Here is a 19679-nt window from a genome sequence, read left to right as displayed (position 1 = left end):
CCTAAGTCTAACTGCTTCTTTGAATTTAACTTCTTTTCTCTGAACTCCCATGCATATAAATAATTAATAAAAAGTGTGTTCCCTTTTCTTCTGTGAATCTGTCTTTTGTAAATTTGATTCACAGGCCTCCAGGTACTGAAAATCAGAAGGTAGAAGAAAAGTTTTTTTCCTTCCTCAACAAACGCATTACCATTTCTTTGGCAGATAACCCTCCAACTTTCCCTTTAGAGCCCATCTGACTGACAGTCATGGGCGCATTTCTCTCTTGGGATCTCTTGTTCTTTTTGAAACTGAGTCTTGCTCTGTGGCCCAGGCTGGAGTGCAGTGGCACAATCTGTAACCTCTGTCTCCTGAGTTCAAGTGATTCTCATGCTTTAGCCTCCCAAGTAGCTGGGATTACAGGAGTGCGCCACCATGCCTGGCTAATTGTATTTTTAGTAAAGACGAGGTTTTGCCATGTTGCCCAGGCTGGTCTTGAACTCCTGGGCTTATGCAAATCCACCTGCCTCAGCCTCTCAAAGTGCTGGGATTACAGGCATAAGCCACCACACCCAGCTGGGGTCTCTTGTTCTTAGAAACTTCAGCCCCTTTTTAGCATCTCCACTTCTTTCTGGAGGAAGCCTTCTCATATCTAGAACCTGAGAGACTTGCTTGATTCAATAAAATTCCACCTTCAGATATTGAGCTAATCAAGGCCTTATCTGAGATGCTATGGGCGGGTGTGGAGGTGGAAGAGAGACAGAGACAATAATAATAATAGCTAACACGAGAGCCTAATGTGTACAAGGCACCATGCTAATGGCTTAATGAGCATTCTCTCATTTAATTTTCATAACTATCCTATTTTATTTTCCCGGTTTTACAACAAGGCTTAGTGAGGCCAAGCAAGGTGATAGGGCTAACAAGTGTCTGGTCCAGGAATGAAACCTCAATCTCCCTGACTCCCCCACACAATCTCTGATCCATGTTGCATTTGTCCAGTGTTTGGTGAGACCCCATATCCTAAATAAAAACAGGCCAGGATAAGGGCTGTGGGGTCAGAGGGAGCTCTTTCAGACTGCAGGAATGGCTTCCTGGAAGAGAAGTTATTTGGATTAGGCCTTAAAGAATGAGTAGAGTTTATTAGGCAGAAATGCGGGGAGGGCACCTCAGAGATCAGAATGAGCAAATGCAGGGACTGGAAAGGGCAGTGTTGCAGGGAGAATAAGCAGTCGGCTGTGACTGGAGTTCTGTGAGTGGCAGGGGGTACTCTCAGGTCTTCCTGTCACTTATCTCCCCACCCTGCTGTCCTGGAGGAGGGTTAACCTTTAAGGACACACCCAACTACAGGGCTGCTGGTGTGCAAGCCAGGCCCTGTGGAATAGGCAGAAGTCCCAGGGAACTGTGTGCAGAATTCTGGCTTGGCCTGTTTGGTATCCCTGGCCAGTCATGGCCCCTTCACTCTTTAGTGACATCCTAGGACAGAGGTCGGTATGTGTGGGTGAGAGGATGAAGTGAGCCTGTGTTTGGGCTGGGAACAGTGACAAGCAGGATGTGAGAGCCCATCCCCCACAGAAGAATGCCTGCAAATAGCCCTCCCTGGTGCTGACCCTGCTCCCAGTGGCTATCATCAGCTGAAGTGTTAGGGCATTTGTTTCAAGGGCCTGGTCCTCCCAGACTTTGGTTGGCTTTTGGTTTCTTCCTACTGAGCACGTACTGTTGGCTGAGTAGGGCAGAAAGTAGGTTGGCACAGAGATGAAGACAAGTTTTATGGTAGAGATGGATAAACAATAGAGACATCATTATTTTAGTATTTGGTAGCTATGAAACACTGTGCTAAGAGCTTTACATGTATATCCTTTTTTTTTTTTTGAGACAGTCTCACTCTGTCGCCAGGTGCCAGGCTGGAGTGCAGTGACGATCTCGGCTCACTGTAACCTCCGCCTCCCGGGTTCAAGCAATTCTCCTGCCTTAGCCTCCCGAATAGCTGGGACTATAGGCATGTGCCACCACACCCAGCTAATTTTTGTATTTTTTTTTTTTTAGTAGAGCCGGGGGGCGGGGGGTCTCGATCTCTTGACCTCGTGATCCGCCCACCTTGGCCTCCCAAAGTGCTGGGATTACAGGCATGAGCCACCATGCCAGGCCCATGCATATCCTTTTAAAAGATGAGCCTTCCAGCCTGGGCGACGTAGTGAGATCTTGTCTCTACAAAAATTATAAAAATTAACTGCACCTGGTGGTTGTGCCGGTGGTCTCAGATACCTAGCAACTTGAGAGGTTGAGGTGGGAGGATTGCTTGAGTCAGGGAGGTAGAGGCTGCAGTGTGCCCTGATCATGTTACTAGACTCTAGTCTAGGTGACAGACTGAGATGCCATCTCAAAAAATTAAAATAAAAGCTGAGCCTTTTCATGGTCTTGTCTCCACATGGTATCAATCTAGCATCCATAATATTTGAATAATGATTGCACAATCTTTTGAAAAATATACACAGCAAAACTTAAAATCCTCTTTTCCTGAGGCCTAAGGATTGCTTGAGGCCAGGAGTTTGACACCAGCCCAGGCAACATAGTAAGACCCCATCTCTACAAAAAATTTAAAAATTAGCCAGGCGTGGTGGCAAGTAGTCCTAACTAATTAGGAGGCTAGGTGGGAGGATTGCCTGAGCTTGAGTGTTTGAGACTGCAGTGAGCCATGATGGAGCAGCTGTACCTCGGCCTGGGCGACACAGCAACTCGTTTCTAAATAAATAAATACATAATTTTTTCATCTGTCTCTCTGTATTGTATACACAAAGCAACCCCTCATCACAACCCTTTCTTCCCCTCCAAGCTCCCCTAGAGGAGAAATTAAGGCCATGAATATATAGAGAGAACATTTTTTCTTTACTCACATACATAATCCAAATTAAACTTCTTCACAGCCCTGTGAAGGCAGGGACTATTGTTTCCATTTAAGTTGGAGAAACAGATGATTAGAGGTTAAATCTTGACCAAGCTCACAAAGCTAATCATTGGCAAGTGGATTTGAAGCAGGTTCTGCGCCTACAGTGAAGTGCATATGTCATCCAGTGGCTCTGAGACTCCTGAGAAGGGGCCAAGTAATTCAGCATGGGGCGATCACTTAGGCTTCATGGAGGAGGAAATATTTGAGTAGGACATCAAAGGATGAAGAGAAGCTCTCAATAGGCAGAGACGGGCAATATGTTTCTCAGGAAGGGGTCGGGGGGGAGGCCCAAAGAATAAGCATATCAGATAGTGGAAGGTCAGAGAGGAGGTGATCTCACCACCATCCCCAATAACAGGGTGAGCCTGGCACTTAAGAGACTTGCCTCATTTCCCAACTTTGCCCCAGGGAGATTTTGCCTGTGCCCTTTTAACAGCCACCATCACAAAGCCTCCTTGTGTCTTCTGAAAGAGACCTTCTGACTCTGGCTGGCTCCCCATTATAGGGGAAGAGAGGGAGATCTGTGGTGAAGGAGCCCAGAAATGAACTCCCAAACCAAATGCCATACACTCAATTCCTCAGGAATTACATGTCAAGACTGTCTTAGGGAATGCAGCCCCCTAGCTGGTCAAAGAAAGCAGACTGTGGTCTAAAGGACACAATGGAAAGTAGATCCAACTTAATCTGGGTTTGAGTCTCAGCAAAACCATCAGCTGGGTGAATTCAGGCAAGTTGCTTAATCTTGCTGAGCTTCAGTCAAAAAATGATGGGCCTTTTTGCTAAAAAGTGGTGCCTCATAGGTTTGTCAGAGAGGAAGAGGAAATGGCTGGCTGGTGGGTGTATTGATCTAATATTTCCTTCAGTGCTGGGTGTTCGGGACTTGTCAAATCTGGATTTCTCCGGAAGGAAATAGACAGTATGCAAGCTCAGCAACTTGGGTGGGAAGGTAACTCCCAGCAAGTAAAGGGAAAAAGAAGAGGTGATGGGTGAAGCATGGAAAGAGAGTTTCCAGTCCTAAAGTCTTAGTACCATGTAGAGACAATTCCATGAACCTCCCTGAGCCTCAGTTTCTTCACCTTCAAATGCCAACTCAACTTAATGAATAGTGGCAGGGTGCTTGAATTGCTATTTCTTTCATTCATTCATTCATTCATTCATTCATTTATTTATTGAGACAGAGTCTCACTCAGTTGCCCAAGCTGGAGTACCATGGTGCTATCTCAGCTTACCGAAACCTCTGCTTCCCAGGTTCAAGTGATTCTAGTGCCTCCCCCTCCCAAGTAGCTGGGATTACAAGCACGTGCCACCAGGCTCAGTTAATTTTTGTATTTTTAGTAGAGATGGAGTTTTGCCATTTTGGCCGGGCTGGTCTCAAATTCCTGGCCTCAGGTGATCTACCAGCCTTGGCCTCCCAAAGTGTTGGGATTACAGGCGTGAGCCACTGACTAGCCAAGTGTTTGTATTTTACAAATGAAATTGAGGTTAAGCCCTGTCCTGGTTCCAGCATATAGCGTGAATGTGTGTATGTGCGTGTGTGTGAGATGATGATCCTTTAAATTACACAAAAATTGGGATCCCTGTGTTTGAATTAGCAAGAGATCAAGCCTACTGCCTCTGCTTTTTCTGCTGCCCAAGGAATTGGAAAACCTGGCCATTTGACTTAACTGGCCACCCAGAAAAGGGGAGGCAAAGGAGAATAAACACAAATTAGTATTTCTGTAAATTAGCCTGACATACTAAAGTTTACTGAGTGCTCATTACCTGCCAGATACTCTGCTAAGCACTTCACATATAACACCTTTAGTAGAGTCTAAATTACACGTTGGAGAATAGCCTAGGGCTTAACAGTACAAACTTGGGAGTCCAAGGCTGCTTAGGAGGTTAGGAGTCCTGCCTCTCCCGGTAGCTTGCTGCACATCCGTGGCTATTGCCTATGTACCTTCACCTCTCCAAGCCCCGATTTCCACTCTGTCTCTTGGGTCCTAGTGAAACAAAGAGATAAACAACAGCAATATAAATGACGGCAGACGTTTATTGAGCTGACGTGGATGGCAGGGGCATCCTAATCCTGAAACACTATTCCCTTGTCTCCACCATGGCAGCGGAAGCCTGGGCTGAATCCGCGCTGCGCCCCAGCCCCGCACCAGCGCGGGTGGAACCGCGTGGGGGAAGTTGCGGTTCGTGGGCGGCAAGCGGAGGAGGCGCGCAGCCTAATGCAGTTGTCAGTTAATTAGGGGAGAAGGTTATGTCATTAACGGCAGGATCGATACAAAGGGAATTAACATGCTCGGCCAGCGCCACCGCTAGCTCTCCGCGCGGGTCGCGGGCCGAGGGTCGAACTCCACGAAAATTCCGTACGCATTAGTCGACCATCAGCTGCCGCTCGGGGCTCTGGGCGGGCGGAGCGTCAGAGCTGGGCCGGAGGCGGGAGGCCGGGCCGGAAGAGCGCCCCTGCCTGGGTAGCCCCGGAGTCCTGGCGCAGCGCGGTCCGGTCTTCACTGCTGGAGGCCCTCGGAGGCAGGTGAGTGTCGCGGCCTGGCCCGGGGAGGCCAGGGGCGCTATGGCGATGGCTGGGTTAATGTTTAAACATTCCAAAGAGCCCCTGCTACTGTTTCCAGCGCACTCCACCCAGGCTCCTGAACACAGCTAGCTCATGCCGCAGGTCCAGGCGAGTCACTGGGAAGCCGCCCTGACCTCCCTAAACCAGGCCAGACCATCATGTCACCCACCCTCACAGCACTTTGTGACATTTATCACAGCGGGACTATATAGTGATCTATAGAAGGTTTTGTCCCCAACTAAATGCAAAAATAAATAAAATGAAATGGAGGAGGAGGAGGAGAAGAAGAAGGAGAAGGAGGAAGAGGAGGAGGAGAAGAAGGTGGTGGTGGTTCTGTACACTGTCTTTCTCCCGACCAGACTATAAGCTCCAGGAGAGCGGGACTTAATGGGTCTGCCTTGTGTAGCTGCAGCCAAAATGCCTTGAAGATGCAAGTGCTCAGTACATATCTGCCCAAGGAATGAATCCCCTTAGCAGCCCAGGGAGTAGGTAGGGTGAGGAAACTAAGGCTCAAAGAAATGACTTACCCAAGATCATACTGATCTCCCACCTCCCCAAGCTTTTTCCTTGAGTAAATTAATCTGTCTGAACCTTGGTGTTCCCATCTAGGAGAAATCTAGTTTGTAGCTGCCTCCATACTAAGTGCCAGGGACTGTGCTAACATTTTACTTACATTTGCTCATTTAATTCTCACAACAACCCTGTGAGATAGAAATCATGTTATAAGCCAGGGTGCGGTGGTTCACACTTGTAATCCCAGCACTTTGGAAGGCTGAGGCGGGCGGATCACCTGAGGTCAAGAGTTCGAGACCAGCCTGGCCAACATGGTGAAACCCCGTCTCTTCTAAAAATACAAAAATTATTTTGAAGGATGACTGACAATTAATAAAAAAAAAAATACAAAAATTAGCTGAGTGTGGTGGTGCATGCCTGTAATCCCAGCTACTTGGGAGGCTGAGGTGGAAGAATCACTTGAACCTGAAGTGGAGGTTATAGTGAGCCCAGATTGTCCCATTGCCCTCCAGCCTGGGCACTAGAGCAAGAATTCGTCTCAAAAAAAAAAAAGAAATCATGTTATATAGGAGGAACTTGAAAGTAGCAAGAGCTGGGCTCATCATTTGTCTGTTTGCCCTCAGATCCACTGTTCTCCTGCTAATACTCTGTGTCACAGGTGGGCTAGCCCTACACTCCATCCCCATCCCATCCCCAGGCAGGCTGCTTCTCCCAGGCTCTCTTGTCAGCTGGCTTTGGCTGGGTTTGGACAATGGGAGCCACAGGCTCAAGATTGAGGGTGGGAGGACAGAAGAAGCTAGGATACCCACAACCTTGTCAGTTTCTGGCTCCGTCTCCTTCATCTGGCCCCCACGCTCGGGATGGCAGTGGTTTCCTGCTCTTGCTAATCTCTGGGTTGCCCCAGTCTCCCGTTTGTCTTCTCACTTCTTCCATTACTTATAGCCACAGTATTAACTTCTCACTGTTTGAAATACTCAGTGAGTTCATTTTCCTGATTACCGGAAGAGCCATGATTTGTATCCAAATCTGTCTGACCACAAAACTTACATGCTTAAAGTTTTTCATGCTTAAAGTTTATTGCCGATGACAGTAGGGCAAAGCAGTTAAAAAATGATAACCACTGAACCACACTGCCCAGAAAGCTCTTACTAGGTAGCTTCTGTAGGAGAAATTCATTTTAAAGAGAATGGCTCACCCATAAAACCTATTTATAATTTATTGTTTTAAAATTCTGCTTTCCATAGCCAAAATATTGTTTACACCTGTAAATGAAGGTAATCATAGCATCTACCTGGTAGGGATACTGTGAAGACAAAATAAGCTAATCTATGCCAAACACCTGCACGACAGTTCACTGACAATTCCTTCCCCGATTCTTTTAAAACCTGGGGAAGTTTTAGTGCCTTCGGTCTTTTCATCTCGGGAATCCTGGAGTGTGGAGGATGGCAGCTCTGCCTTTCATTTCTGAGTATTCTCCTTATTGCATTGTAGATTCACCTTGCCCACTGGACCAGTGAATGTGAAGTAATCAGATGGCCAGCCTGGCAGCTACAATACACAGGAGATGTGTGCAATGAATGTTAGATCTGACTGAATGCTCCCAAATCAATTGGACTGCCCCCAGAGACTTGGCTGGCAATGAACGAGAGTGTGAGGTGCTTTTGACACATGCATTCAGGACCTGATTTGAGCAAAGGTGTCTGCTTAACAGTCCTGAGGGCAATTTTCTCTCCTGATTGATTCGTAACTTTCCATCTTAATGGAAAATAAGGCAAGTGTAAAGGAAGTAGTTTTCTCCTTGAACCAGAAATCCTTGTTGTGCTTTCCTTTCTGAACTTAGGGGGTACTATATCCTTTTATCTGAAAAGGGGTTACAGAGGCCAAAGTTTGCTGGGAGATGGTGCAAAGGTATAGGAGTTGGGAATAGGAGCTCAACTCACACAATCCCCAATGACTTGGGAGAACTCGAAGACTAGAGAATCTGTGGAGGTCAAGAAACTGTCCTTGCCAAGAGAGATTGTGCCATTGCACTCCAGCCTGGGCAACAAGAGTGAAATTTCATCTCAAAAAAAAAAAAAAAAGACACTGTCCTTGATGGCTGAACAACTGCACATAACAGATTAGGTCTTTAGCTACCACAGCCTAGAGCCTGGGGCTGGGAGTCTCACCTGTTCCCTGGGATAAGGTTCTTCATTTGAACCTACACTGACTGCTGCAATTTGCCATGAGCTCATATGAGTCATTGACATCAATGCAATTTATAAAATTTGTAGACAGTACAAATATATTTGATGTTATGGTTTTAAACTAGTTTGGAAGTTCTTTACCACAGTAGTATAAGCCTCCTACCCCTAGAGCTTAATAGCACAGGATTTGGAGCAAACAGACCCAGGTTCCAATCCCAGCTCACTGCTGACCTGACTGCTTCTTACCTCAACTTTCTGAGCCTCAAGTTTGTCATCTATAAGGCAGGAATAATTGTACCTACTTGGAAGAGTTGTTGTGAAGATTAAATTAGACACTAGAGTGAGAGTTTAAGAAATAGTAGCAATTATTAAAATTGTTGGCCGGGCATGGTGGCTCACGCCTGTAATCCCAGCACTTTGGGAGGCCGAGGTGGGCGGATCACGAGATCAAGAGATTGAGACCATCATGGCCAACATGGTGAAACCCCATCTCTACTAAAAATACAAAAATTAGCTGGGCATGGTGGCACGTGCCTGTGGTCCCAGCTACTCGGGAGGCTGAGGTGGAAGAATTGCTTGAACCCAGGAGGCGGAGGTTGCAGTGAGCTGACATTGCGTCACAGCACTCAGCCTGGCAACAGAGCAAACTCTTTTTTTTCTTTTTTTTATGCCCGGTGTCTCGGCGCTTGAGGATAGAGCTAGCAGATGGGAAGTCACCAGCACCGAAGACATGATGCCAAGGGGGCCAGAGCCCTTTCCCTCTTCCTCTGTACATTACGGGTAGCAGGACCACAAGCCCAGTCCCTGCCAAGGAAAGGAGGGTAAGACTCCGTCTCAAAAAAAAAAAACCACAACTGTTGGCCGGGAGTGGTAGTTCACGCCTGTAATTTAGGAGACCAAGGCAGGTGGATCACTTGAGGTCAGGGTTCAAGACCAACCTAGCCAACATGGTGAAACCCTGTCTCTACTAAAAATGCAAAACTTAGCTGGGCATGGTGGCTCATGCCTGTAATCCTAGAACTTTGGGAGGCCAAGGCGGGCAGATCACCTGAGGTCAGGAGTTCAAAACCAGCCTGGCCAACATGATGAATCCCTGTCTGTACTAAAAATACAGAAACTAGCCAGGCATGGCGGTGGAGTCCCAGCTACTTGGGAGGCTGAGGCAGGACAATTGTTTAAACCCAGGAGGCAGAGGTTGCAGTGAGCCGAGACTGCACCATTGCAATCGGTCTCAAATTTCTAAAATGATGCTGAGTCCTAGGGATAGATGGGGTTGAAAGATTTATGCTGAGATTATTCTAAATTTAAAAACAAATGGCCAAGAGCAGTTGTCCAAGCCAAGGCTCATGCCTCTAATCCCAGCACTTTGGGAGGCCAAGGTGGGTGGATCGCTTGAGCCCAGGAGTTCAAGACCAGTCTGGACAACATGGTGAAACCCTTGCAGTCCCAGCTGCTCAGGACGATGAGGTGGAAGGATCACCAGAGCCTGGGGAGGATGAGACTACAATGAGCCATGATCATGCCACTGCACACCAGCCTGGGCAACAGAGTGAAACTGTCTCAAAAAATAAAATAAAATAAAAACAAACTGGCTGGGCACAGTGTCTCATGCCTATAGTCTCAGCACTTTGGGAGGCTGAGGCAGGCAGATTACTTGAGGTCTGGAGTTTGAGACCAGCCTGGCCTACATGGTGAAACCCTGTCTCTACTAAAATAGGCAAAAAAATTAGCCAGGCATGGTGGTGTGCACCTGTAATCTTGGGAGGCTGAGGCAGGAGAATTGCTTGAGCCCGGAAGTCAGAGGTTGCAGTGAGCCAAGATTGCAACACAGCACTCCAGCCTAGCTAACAGAGTGAAACTCTGTCTCAAAACAAACTAACAAACAAACTAGGGACAAGGGGGCAAAGGCTGTCTCTCTGAGAGTCTATGATTATAAATGTCAATTTTTAAAATCATATGATTGATCTGAGTAGTAAATAAAATAGTGCATGTAGGCTGGGCACAGTGGCTCACGCCTGTAATCTCAACACTTTGAGAGGCCGAGGCAGGCGGATCACAATGTCAAGAGATCAAGACGATCTTGGCAAACATGGTGAAACCCCGTCTCTACTAAAAGTACAAAAAATTAGCCGGGCATGGTGGTGTGTGCCTGTTGTCCAAGCTACTCAGGAGGCTGAGGCAGGAAAATTGCTTGAAACTGGAAAACGGAAGTTGCAGTGAGCCAGGATTGCACCACTGCACTCCAGCCTGGTGATAGAGTGAGACTCTGTCTCAAAATAAATAAATAAATAAAAATAATAAAATAAAATAAAATAGTGCATGTAAAGTTCTTTGCCCAGTGCCTGACACATAGGATGTACTCTGTAAACATTTTATTAGTTACTGTGACCAGGAAAATGTGACAGTTTGCTGCCAAAGCTGAATATTTTTTAAATGCTCAAGTTTAAATTATAGTGAATGCTCTGGCATTGACTTGACTAGCTTCTTGAGGGTAGAGACTGTGACTTGGCCACTTACAGTTTTCTTAAAGCTTAGTGCCACCGTAAATTACTAATAAATAATTTTTTGAATAAATGTTGAGCTCACGATATGGTTATTACAGGACTCAAAAGCATTTTGAAAGCTTTGGAAAGGCTGGGTATGATGGATGATGCTTTTGATCCCAGCACTTTGGGAGACCAGGCAGGTAGATTGCTTGAGCTCAGGAGTTCAAGACCAGCCTGGCCAACAGAGCAAGACCCTGTCTCTACAATTTTTTTTTTTAATTAGCTAGGCATAGTGGTGCATGCTCATAGTCCCAGCTACTTGGAAGGCTGAGGTGAGATGATTGCCTGGGCCCCGGAGTTCAAGGTTGCAGTGAACTATAATCACACCAGTGGACTCCAGCTTGGGAGGCAGAGTAAGACCCCATATCTTACCCCATATCTTAAAAATAAAATAAAATAAAAACCCAGAAGGGGCTGAAAAATAAAATGTTGATTTTTGAGAAGGATGGAGGGGTTCATGAACATAGAAACTCAACATGGCCACAGGAAGAAACATCTTCAAATTCTAATTTTTTTTTTTTAGACTGAATGTTGATCTGTCGCCCAGACTGGAGTGCAGTGGAGCAATCTTGGCTCACTGCAGGCTCCGTCTCCCTGCCAGACTCAAGCAACCCTCCCACTTCAGCCTCCCAAGTAGCTGGGATTACAGGCACCTGCCATGATGCCTGGCTAGGTTTGTTTGTTTGTTTTTGAATCAGAATTTCGCTCGTTACCCAGGCTGGAGTGCAGTGATGTGATCTCTGTTCACTGTAACCTCTGCCTCCCTGGTTCAAGTGATTCTCCTGCCTCATTCTCCGAAGCAGCTGGGACTACAGGTGCGTGCCACCACACCTGGCTAATTTTTGTATATATATTTTTAGTAGAGACGAGGTTTCACCATGTTGGCCAGGTTGGTCTCGAACTTCTGGCCTCAAATGATCTGCCCACCTTGGCCTCCCAAAGTGCTGGGATTATAGGTATGAGTCATCGTGCCCAGCCTTTTTTGTTTTGTATTTTTTTAGTAGAGATGGGGTTTCACCATGTTGACCAGGCTGGTCTTGAACTCCTGACCTCAAGTGATCTGCCTGCATTGGTCTCTCACAGTGCTGAGATTATAGGCATGAACCACCACAACTGGCCTGAATTTAAAAATTTTTTAAAGTTTAATATTGTGAGCTTAGTCAAGAAGTCCTGAAGTATTATGGGTTGAATTGTGTCCCCTGAAAAAATTCATATTGAACATACTAATACCCAGTACTTCAGAATGTGATCTTATTTGGAAATAGTCATTGCAGATGTAATTAGTTAAGATGGGCCAGGCACAGTGGCTCATGCCTGTAATCCCAGCACTTTGGGAGGCTGAGACGGGAGGATTTCTTGAGTCCAGGAGATTGGGAGCAGTCTGGGCAACATGTGAAACCCTGTCTCTACAAAACATAAAAAGAAAAATTAGCTGGGCATGGTGGCATGTGCTTGTAGTCCTAGATACTTGGGAGGCTGAGGTGGGAGGATGGCTTAAGCCAGGGGAGGTGAAAGTTGCAGTGAGCTGAGATTGTACCACTGCACTCCAGCCTGGGCAACAGAACCAGAATCTTTCTCAAAAATAAAAAACCCAATAATAATAGTAATTAGTTAAGATTAGGTTCATACTGGAGTAGGGTAGACTGCTAATTCAGTAAAACTGGTATCCTTATTTTATTTTATTTATTTATTTATTTATTTATTTTTTGAGATGGAGTTTCACTCTTGTTACCCAGGCTGGAGTGCAATGGTGCGATCTCGGCTCACCGCAACCTCCGCCTCCTGGGTTCAAGCAATTCTCCTACCTCAGCCTCCTGAGTAGCTGGGATTACACGCTGCGCTACCATGCCCAGCTAAGTTTTCTATTTTTAGTAGAGATGGGGTTTCACCATGTTGACCAGGATGGTCTCGATCTCTTGACCTAGTGATCCACCTGCCTCGGCCTCCCGAAGTGTTGAGATTATAGGCGTGAGCCACCGCACCCTGCCGATATCCTTATTTTAAAAAGGAGTTAAATGGGATACACACACACACATGCAGGGAGAATGTTATGTGAAGATTAAGACAGAGGTTGTGGTGGTTCTTCTATAAGCCAAGGATTGCCAGCAAACTGAGAAGCTAGGGGAGAGGCATGGAACAGATAGTTCCTCATAGCCCTCAGAAGGAAACAACCATGCTGCCATCTTGATTTTGGCCTTCTAGCCTCTGGAACTGTGAGACAATACATTTCCGCTCTTTAGTCATCTAGTTTGTTATACTCTCATGCCAGCCTCTGCAAACTAATACGTGAAACAAACAAATCTAAAAATGCTGCCCTTCTGGCTCTCCCAGTGGTCTTTCACGCCCAAGCCCAGATATTCATGTCCAAAGGCTGGAAATGAATATATATCCAAACATGCTTGTGTCCAGCCATTTCTATCATAACAGCCCCCACCAACTATGCCTCAAAGAGCATATAGAACCATGTGGAAAGCCCTTGACCGATAGGTCCCAACAAGCACAGTAGCTTTAAGTCCAATCAACTACAACCATGTAATTAAAAATAATTCCTGCTTATGTCTGAAGAGCTTTAAATAAAGTTTGGAATTATTTAGCTATTTCACCTTAATGTTATTTTTTTTAGATGGAGTCTTGCTCTATCTCCCAAGCTAGAGTGCAGTGGCATAATCTTGGCTCATTGCAACCTCCACTTTCCAGGCTCATGTGATTCTTTCACCCTAGCCTCCTGAGAAGATGGAATCATAGGTGTGCTCCACCATGCCCAGCTCATTTTTGTGTTTTTAGTAGAGACGGGTTTTTACCATGTTGGCCAGGCTGGTCTTGAACTCCTCACCTCAAGTGACCCGCCCACCTCAGCATCCCAAAGTGCTGGGATTACGGGCGTGAGCCACAGCACCTGGTCATTAGTGTTATTTTAATATGTAATAGTAATTGGGATACATTGGTTATTATGGTTCAGGGACTTTGTGAAGCACTTTACGCACATCATTTCTTTAATCAACCATAGGACAGACTCAGAGAATTTGCTTGTGTATAAATGTATAGCTAGTTCGTAATGGAGATCTTAGTCTGCCTCAGCCCAGTGTCTGTGTTCTTTGTTACCACACTCTTCTGCCTCCTGAGAGGGTACTGAACCTAATGCAGAGAAAAGTCATGGAATATTAGAGTCCTTCTCTTGTCTGACTTAGTCTTGTTTTAATTGACATAAAAGCTCCTGTACATTCTGCCTGCATTTTCCAGCTCTAGATGAAAGAAATGTGACTGGCACATAGTAAGTGCTCAGTAAGTGTTAGCTGTTATTACTATTAATATTGCATTGTATATGTTCCTGTCTGGCAAGGGACGTGAATTCCCAGACTATTGCTATCAGTGGGTACTTAGAATGAACAAGACCAGTGGGGTAAGAGCCTGGCAAGAAAAGTTGATCTAGAGAAAAATGAGAAGTAAGGGTGGAGAGGTTGGGGCTGGGGGATGAGGAGTAAGAAAGAGAAAGCAATTGGCAGAAGGCCAGACTGCACTTTGCCTTTGGTGTGGCTGCCCCTGGGAATTGAGAGGAGTGGGGTGGATGGCCCCTCTACTCCTAATTGGTCAGGTCACCTTGCTTTATCTTTTATTTCTTCCCTTTTGGGGTGATGGGGTAGCTGCAACTTGTGGTTACATAAAGCTTCCTGGAATTCTTCCAGGAAGAGAGGAAGCATGTGAGGTCCTGGCAAACAAAGATTCAGGAGTTGAGCAGTGTGTGAGCCATAGCAATTGTGTACCAGCAATCAGCACCCTGGTAAGGCTGGAGGACAGTAGAAGGAGGCAGGTTTACATGTAAATTCCCTCTCTCCCACTTTAGCGATTGTGTGATCTTGGGCAGGTAATTTACCTATCTGAGTCTGATTTCTGCTTCTGTAATAAGATTGATAAATGGCACATGCTCTACAGGCATTTTGTCAGATGCCTGTACGCTAAGCATTTAAGTGCTTAGCATAGTGCCTAATAAATAGTAGCCATTATATTGCTACTATATATATATATATATTTTTTTTTTTTTTCTTTTGAGATGGAGTTTTGCTCTTGTTGCCCAGGCTGGAGTGCAATGGCATGATCTCGGCTCACTGCAACCTCCGTCTCTTGGGTTCAAGCGATTCTCCTGCCTCAGCCTCCAGAGTAGCTGGGATTACAGGCATGTGCCACCACACCCAGCTAATTTTTTGTATTTTTAGTAGAGATAGGGTTTCTCCATGTTGGTCAGGCTGGTCTCGAACTCCCAACCTCAGGTGATCTGCCTGCCTCAGCCTCCCAAAGTGCTGGGATTGCAGGTGTGAGCCACCACGCCCAGCTATATGTTTTCCTTTTGAGGCAGATTCTTGCTCTGTTGCCCAGGCTAAAGTGCAATGGCATGGTTTCAGCTCACTGCAACCTCAACCTCTCAGGTTCAAGCCATTCGCTTGCCTTCACCCTCCCAAGTAGCTGGGATTCAGGTGTGCACCACCATGCCCAGCTAGCTTTTGTATTTTTAGTAGAGACAGGATTTCACTATGTTGGCCAAGCTGGTCTCGAACTCCTGACCTCAGGTGATCTGCCCACTTCAGCCTTTCAAAGTGCTGAGATTACAGGCATGAGCCACTGTGCCCAGCCTATTGTTATTATTTTACGTGTTATTAGAGTTTGATGCCCTCTCTGCCTGCATGTGTGGAATCCCCAGCCTCCTCCTCCTGTTTCTGTTGCCTTAGTCCTGAAAATCTGGGTTACGTGCCCGTTGATACTTTCACTTTATTCTAGACTGTCCAGTGGGGTCATGCTTTCTGGGACCTCTGGAAAGCCCCAAGACAAGAGAAAGTATCTCTTCATGACTCTGGGATGATCCTTTTGTTCCACAGCCCAGTAAGGGCTGATAAAAGCCTTATCTGAGTGACATTCCATTATGGGATTAAATTAGACTTGCTCTAGGGCCTTCTGGCTGCCACTCCAGGCTGGATGCTGGCAGCTTCTGGTTATTGCCTTTGGCCCAATCTGAGGTCATCACACTCTTTGGGCCCTAGGGGCCTTCAGAGGCAGGGGCTGGGGAGAGGCTCTGACAGTCATTGGGATTAGTTTAAATTAGCAAACTCTGACTAAGCATGGAAGCCTACAGCCAGGCACACACTAGGTACTATAGGAAATAGGGAGGCCCAGATATTTACCCAGTCAGCTCCGTTCTGAGGCAGCAAATGACAGGCTCCATGAAGGCAGTCCACAGGGATGTGGAAGATCAGTAAACAGAGTTAATGGAGCAAAGGAATAACTGTGTGATTAATTTCAGGGTGGCTGATGAATTTCTGTGAGCCTCGGTTTCTTCATCTATGAGCTTAGAACATTAACATGTACTACAAAGTGTTAAATGAAAATGTGCTGGCTAAAACAACAACTGGCTTTGTGCTATTGCTGTTAACTTTTTTTTTTTGAGGCGGAGTCTCGCTCTGTCACCTACGCTGGAATGCAGTGGCACAATCTCAGCTCACCATAACCTCCCTCTTGAGGGTTCAAGCAATTCTCCTGCCTCAGCCTCCTGAGTAGCTGGGATTACAGGTAGGTGTCAGCCTCAGCCTCCCAAGTAGCTGGGATTACAGGTATGTGTCATCATGCCTGGCTAATTTTTGTATTTTTAGTAGAGAGAAGGTTTCACCATGTTGGCCAGGCTGGTCTTGAACTTCTGGCATCAAGTGATCTGCCCGCCTTGGCGTCCCAAAGTGCCTGGATTACAGGTGTGAGCCACTACATCTGGCCTGTTGTTCTTAACTTCTCAGATCCTCAGTGTCCTCATGTATGAAAAGGAGGAAATAATATTTCCCCAATTCCCAGTGTTATTGTAAGGGTTAGAGAAACCAAGCATGTAAAACAGTTAGTGCTTACCTGCGTATGCACACACATTCCTATGTTGCTGAATAAATGGGAACTCCAGCTACTTGGGATGCTGAGGCTGGAGGCTTGCTTGAGCCCAGGAGTCAGAGGCTGCAGTGAGCTATGATTGCGCCTCTGCATTCCAGCCTGGGTGACAAAGTGAGCCTCTGTCTCTAAAAAATAAAAAATAATACATAGGAACTCATGATATTTTCTTCTTAGGACAGTTTGGATGAGGTGGTCATCTGCTGTTGACTGGCCCCTCAGGAAGGTCAGGAAGCCATGGCCAGTATGATGTTACCATTGTGGAGATATGTTTATAGGACCTGGGTCAGGCTGGGACCAGCCTCAGCTTGGGGGGCAGAGCAGAAAGGAAGAAGAAAGAGGGGCCTGGGCACGGTAGCTCATACCTGTAATCCTAGCACTTTGGGAGACTGAGATGGACATATCACTTGAGGTCAGGAGTTCAAGACCAGCCTGGCTAACATGGTGAAACCTTGTCTCTACTAAAAATACAAAAAAAAAAAAAAAAAAAAAAAATTAGCTGGGCACGGTGGTACCCGCCTGTAGTCCTAGCTGCTTGAGAGGCTGAGGCAGGAGAATCGCTTGAGCCCGGGAGGCAGAGGTTGCTGTAAGCCAAGATTGCAGCACTATAATCTAGCACTCTAGCCTGAATGACAGAGTGAGACTCGGTCTCAAAAAAAAAAAGGAAAGAAAACTGATCAATACCATAAGCATTACAGAATCCAAGGGGAAGGGGAAGGATAATGTTTTTATTAATAAACTGCCTCTAATTTTTGTATTTTTAGTAGAGACAGGGTTTCACCATATTGGTCAGGGTAGTGTCAAACTCCTGACCTCAGGTGATCCGCCCCCCTTGGCTTCCCAAAGTTCTGGGATTACAGGCATGAGCCACCACTCCTGGCCCCATTTATACATTTTTTCCCCTAAATTTTAGGCTGCAAACTTTTATTAAAAATTTGAACTCTTCGCTTTACCAACACTGGCTTACAAGAGCTTCCTTTTGGCTGGGTGTGGTGGCTCATGCCTGTAATCCCAGTACCTTGAAAGGCCAAGGCAGATGGATCACCTGAGGCCAGGAGTTCGAGACCAGCCTGGGCATTATGGTGAAACCCCATCTCTATTAAAAATAGCTGGGCGTGGTGGCATACACCTGTATTTCCAACTACTCAGGTGGCTGAGGCACAAGAATCACTTGAACCAGAGAGGCAGAGGCTGCAGTCAGCCAAAATTGCGCCACAGCACTCCAGTCTGTGCCACAGAGCAAGATTCTTTCTCCAAAATAAAAAAAACCCAAAACCAAAAAACAAAACAAAACAAAAAAACAGTAAAAAAGCTACTGGCCAGGTGCAGTAGCTCATGCCTGTAATCCCAGCACTTTGGGAGGACTAGGCAGGTGGATCACAAGGAGGTCAGGTGATAGAGACTATCCTGGCCAACATGGTGAAATCCCTTCTCTACTAAAAATACAAAAAGCTGGGTGTGGCAGTGCATGTGCCTGTAATCCCAGCTACTCGGGAGGCTGAGGCATGAGAATTTCTTGAACCTGGGAGACAGAGATTGCAGTGAGCTGAGATCACACCATTGCACTCTGGTCTGGCAACAGAGTGAGACTCCATCTCAAAAAAAAGCAAAGGCTTCCTTTTGTCCTTTTTTGTTTTGTTTTTTTTGGTCAAGGTATAAGATACATACAATAAGATGTGAAAACTACAGTGATCTTACATGTATAATTCAATTAATTTTTTTACATGTATGCACACCCATATAATCACCACCCAAATCAAGATATAGAATATTTTCCTTTTTTTTTTTTTTAAAGAGACAGGGTCTAGCTCTGTCACCCAGGCTGGAGGACAATAGCTCAATAACAGCTCACTGCAACCTCAAATTCCTGGGATCAAGCAATCCTCCCATTTCAGCTTCCTGAGTAGATGGGACTACAGGCATGTGTCACCAAGCCCAGCTAATTTTTAAATTTTTTGTAGAGACTGGGTCTCTCTATATTGCCCAGGTGGTTTCAAACTCTTGGCCTCAAGTGACACTTTTTTTTTTTGAGACAGAGTTTTACTCTGTTGCCCAGGCTGGAGTGCAATGGCACGATCTTGGCTCACTGCAACCTCCTAGGTTGAAGTGATTCTCCTGCCTCAGCTTCCCAAGTAGCTGGGATTACAGGCGTGTGGCATGACACCTGGCTAATTTTTGTATTTTTAGTAGCTACTGGGTTTCATCATGTTGGCCAGGCTGGTCTCGAACTCCTGATATCAAGTGATCAGCCTGCCTCTGCCTCCCAAAGTGTTGGGATTACAGGCATGAGCCACTTCACCTGACCAAATGACACTTTTACCTCAGCCTCCCAAAGCTTTGGGATTATAGGTGTGAGCTGCTGTGCCCTGACAAGATATAGAACATTTCTGACAGTTTACTCTTAACCCAGTTTTATTACTAATAATACTATTTTTTTAACATTGACTGAGTTCTTGGTATTAGGCTAACTGCTAAATGATATTATGTGCATGATATCATTTGATCTTTGCAACAAAATACTGTGATTATCTCCATTTTGCAGATGAAGAAATGGGGAATTTGAGAATTTAAATGACTTGCAAAAGGTCAAGCAATGAAGTAGGTGCCAGGGTGGTAGTCAAACCCAGGTCTACTGGATGCCAAAGCCCATGTGCCTAACAATTGCTATAGCAGTGGGCACCCATTGGAACCACTTCAAAATAACTATTACTTTTTCCATTCTGTTTTATTTTGTTTATTTTCTCAGGAACCTCTAGTTTCCTCTTTAAAACTTGGATGGAATAATCTCTGTGCTTAGCATACTCCTTTCCATGAGCTCAGTCCGTAAGTCCTGCTCCCTGAGAAAGATGACAGAGGAGTTTCTAACAGCCTGCTGCTTCTGGGCGCCGCAGTGTAATCACACAATGAGTTCTTCTTACCTGCTGCATAGATGAAACCATTTCACTGAAACAGAGGTATTGCAGTAGAGAAAGAGTTTAATGGTCACAGGGCTAGTCAAGTGGGTAAGAAGGGAGTTTATTATGCAAATCAGACTC

The 19679-nt window shown here is 45.8% G+C and overlaps 1 protein-coding gene and 1 non-coding gene across 5 annotated transcripts in view; one reads left to right on the top strand and one right to left on the bottom strand.

The window, feature by feature from the left end:
* The first annotated feature begins 5373 nt into the window (after positions 1-5373).
* The window catches only part of CDC23 (cell division cycle 23), a 52801-nt gene continuing 38495 nt past the window's right edge, over positions 5374-19679 (top strand). For 2 of the 4 annotated variants that reach the window (XM_078360242.1, XM_054252516.2), the window contains exons 1-2: positions 5374-5447; positions 7491-9006. In XM_078360242.1, coding sequence (XP_078216368.1) covers positions 8891-9006 — 116 coding nt within the window. In that variant the 5' untranslated portion in view covers positions 5374-5447; positions 7491-8890. The remainder of the gene's footprint in view (positions 5448-7490; positions 9007-19679) is intronic. The other 2 variants (XM_078360252.1, XM_035285634.3) reach the window with 1 other exon arrangement.
* On the bottom strand, positions 8858-9006 carry LOC118151933 (small nucleolar RNA SNORA57). The gene has a single exon (XR_004740325.1). It is a non-coding gene; the product is annotated as a small nucleolar RNA SNORA57 (small nucleolar RNA).

Source organism: Callithrix jacchus, chromosome 2 (assembly GCF_049354715.1).
Source record: "Callithrix jacchus isolate 240 chromosome 2, calJac240_pri, whole genome shotgun sequence".
Lineage (NCBI taxonomy): Eukaryota > Metazoa > Chordata > Mammalia > Primates > Cebidae > Callithrix > Callithrix jacchus.
The sequence above is the reverse complement of the archived record's forward strand: the minus strand, read 5'-3'. Positions and strand labels throughout refer to the sequence as shown.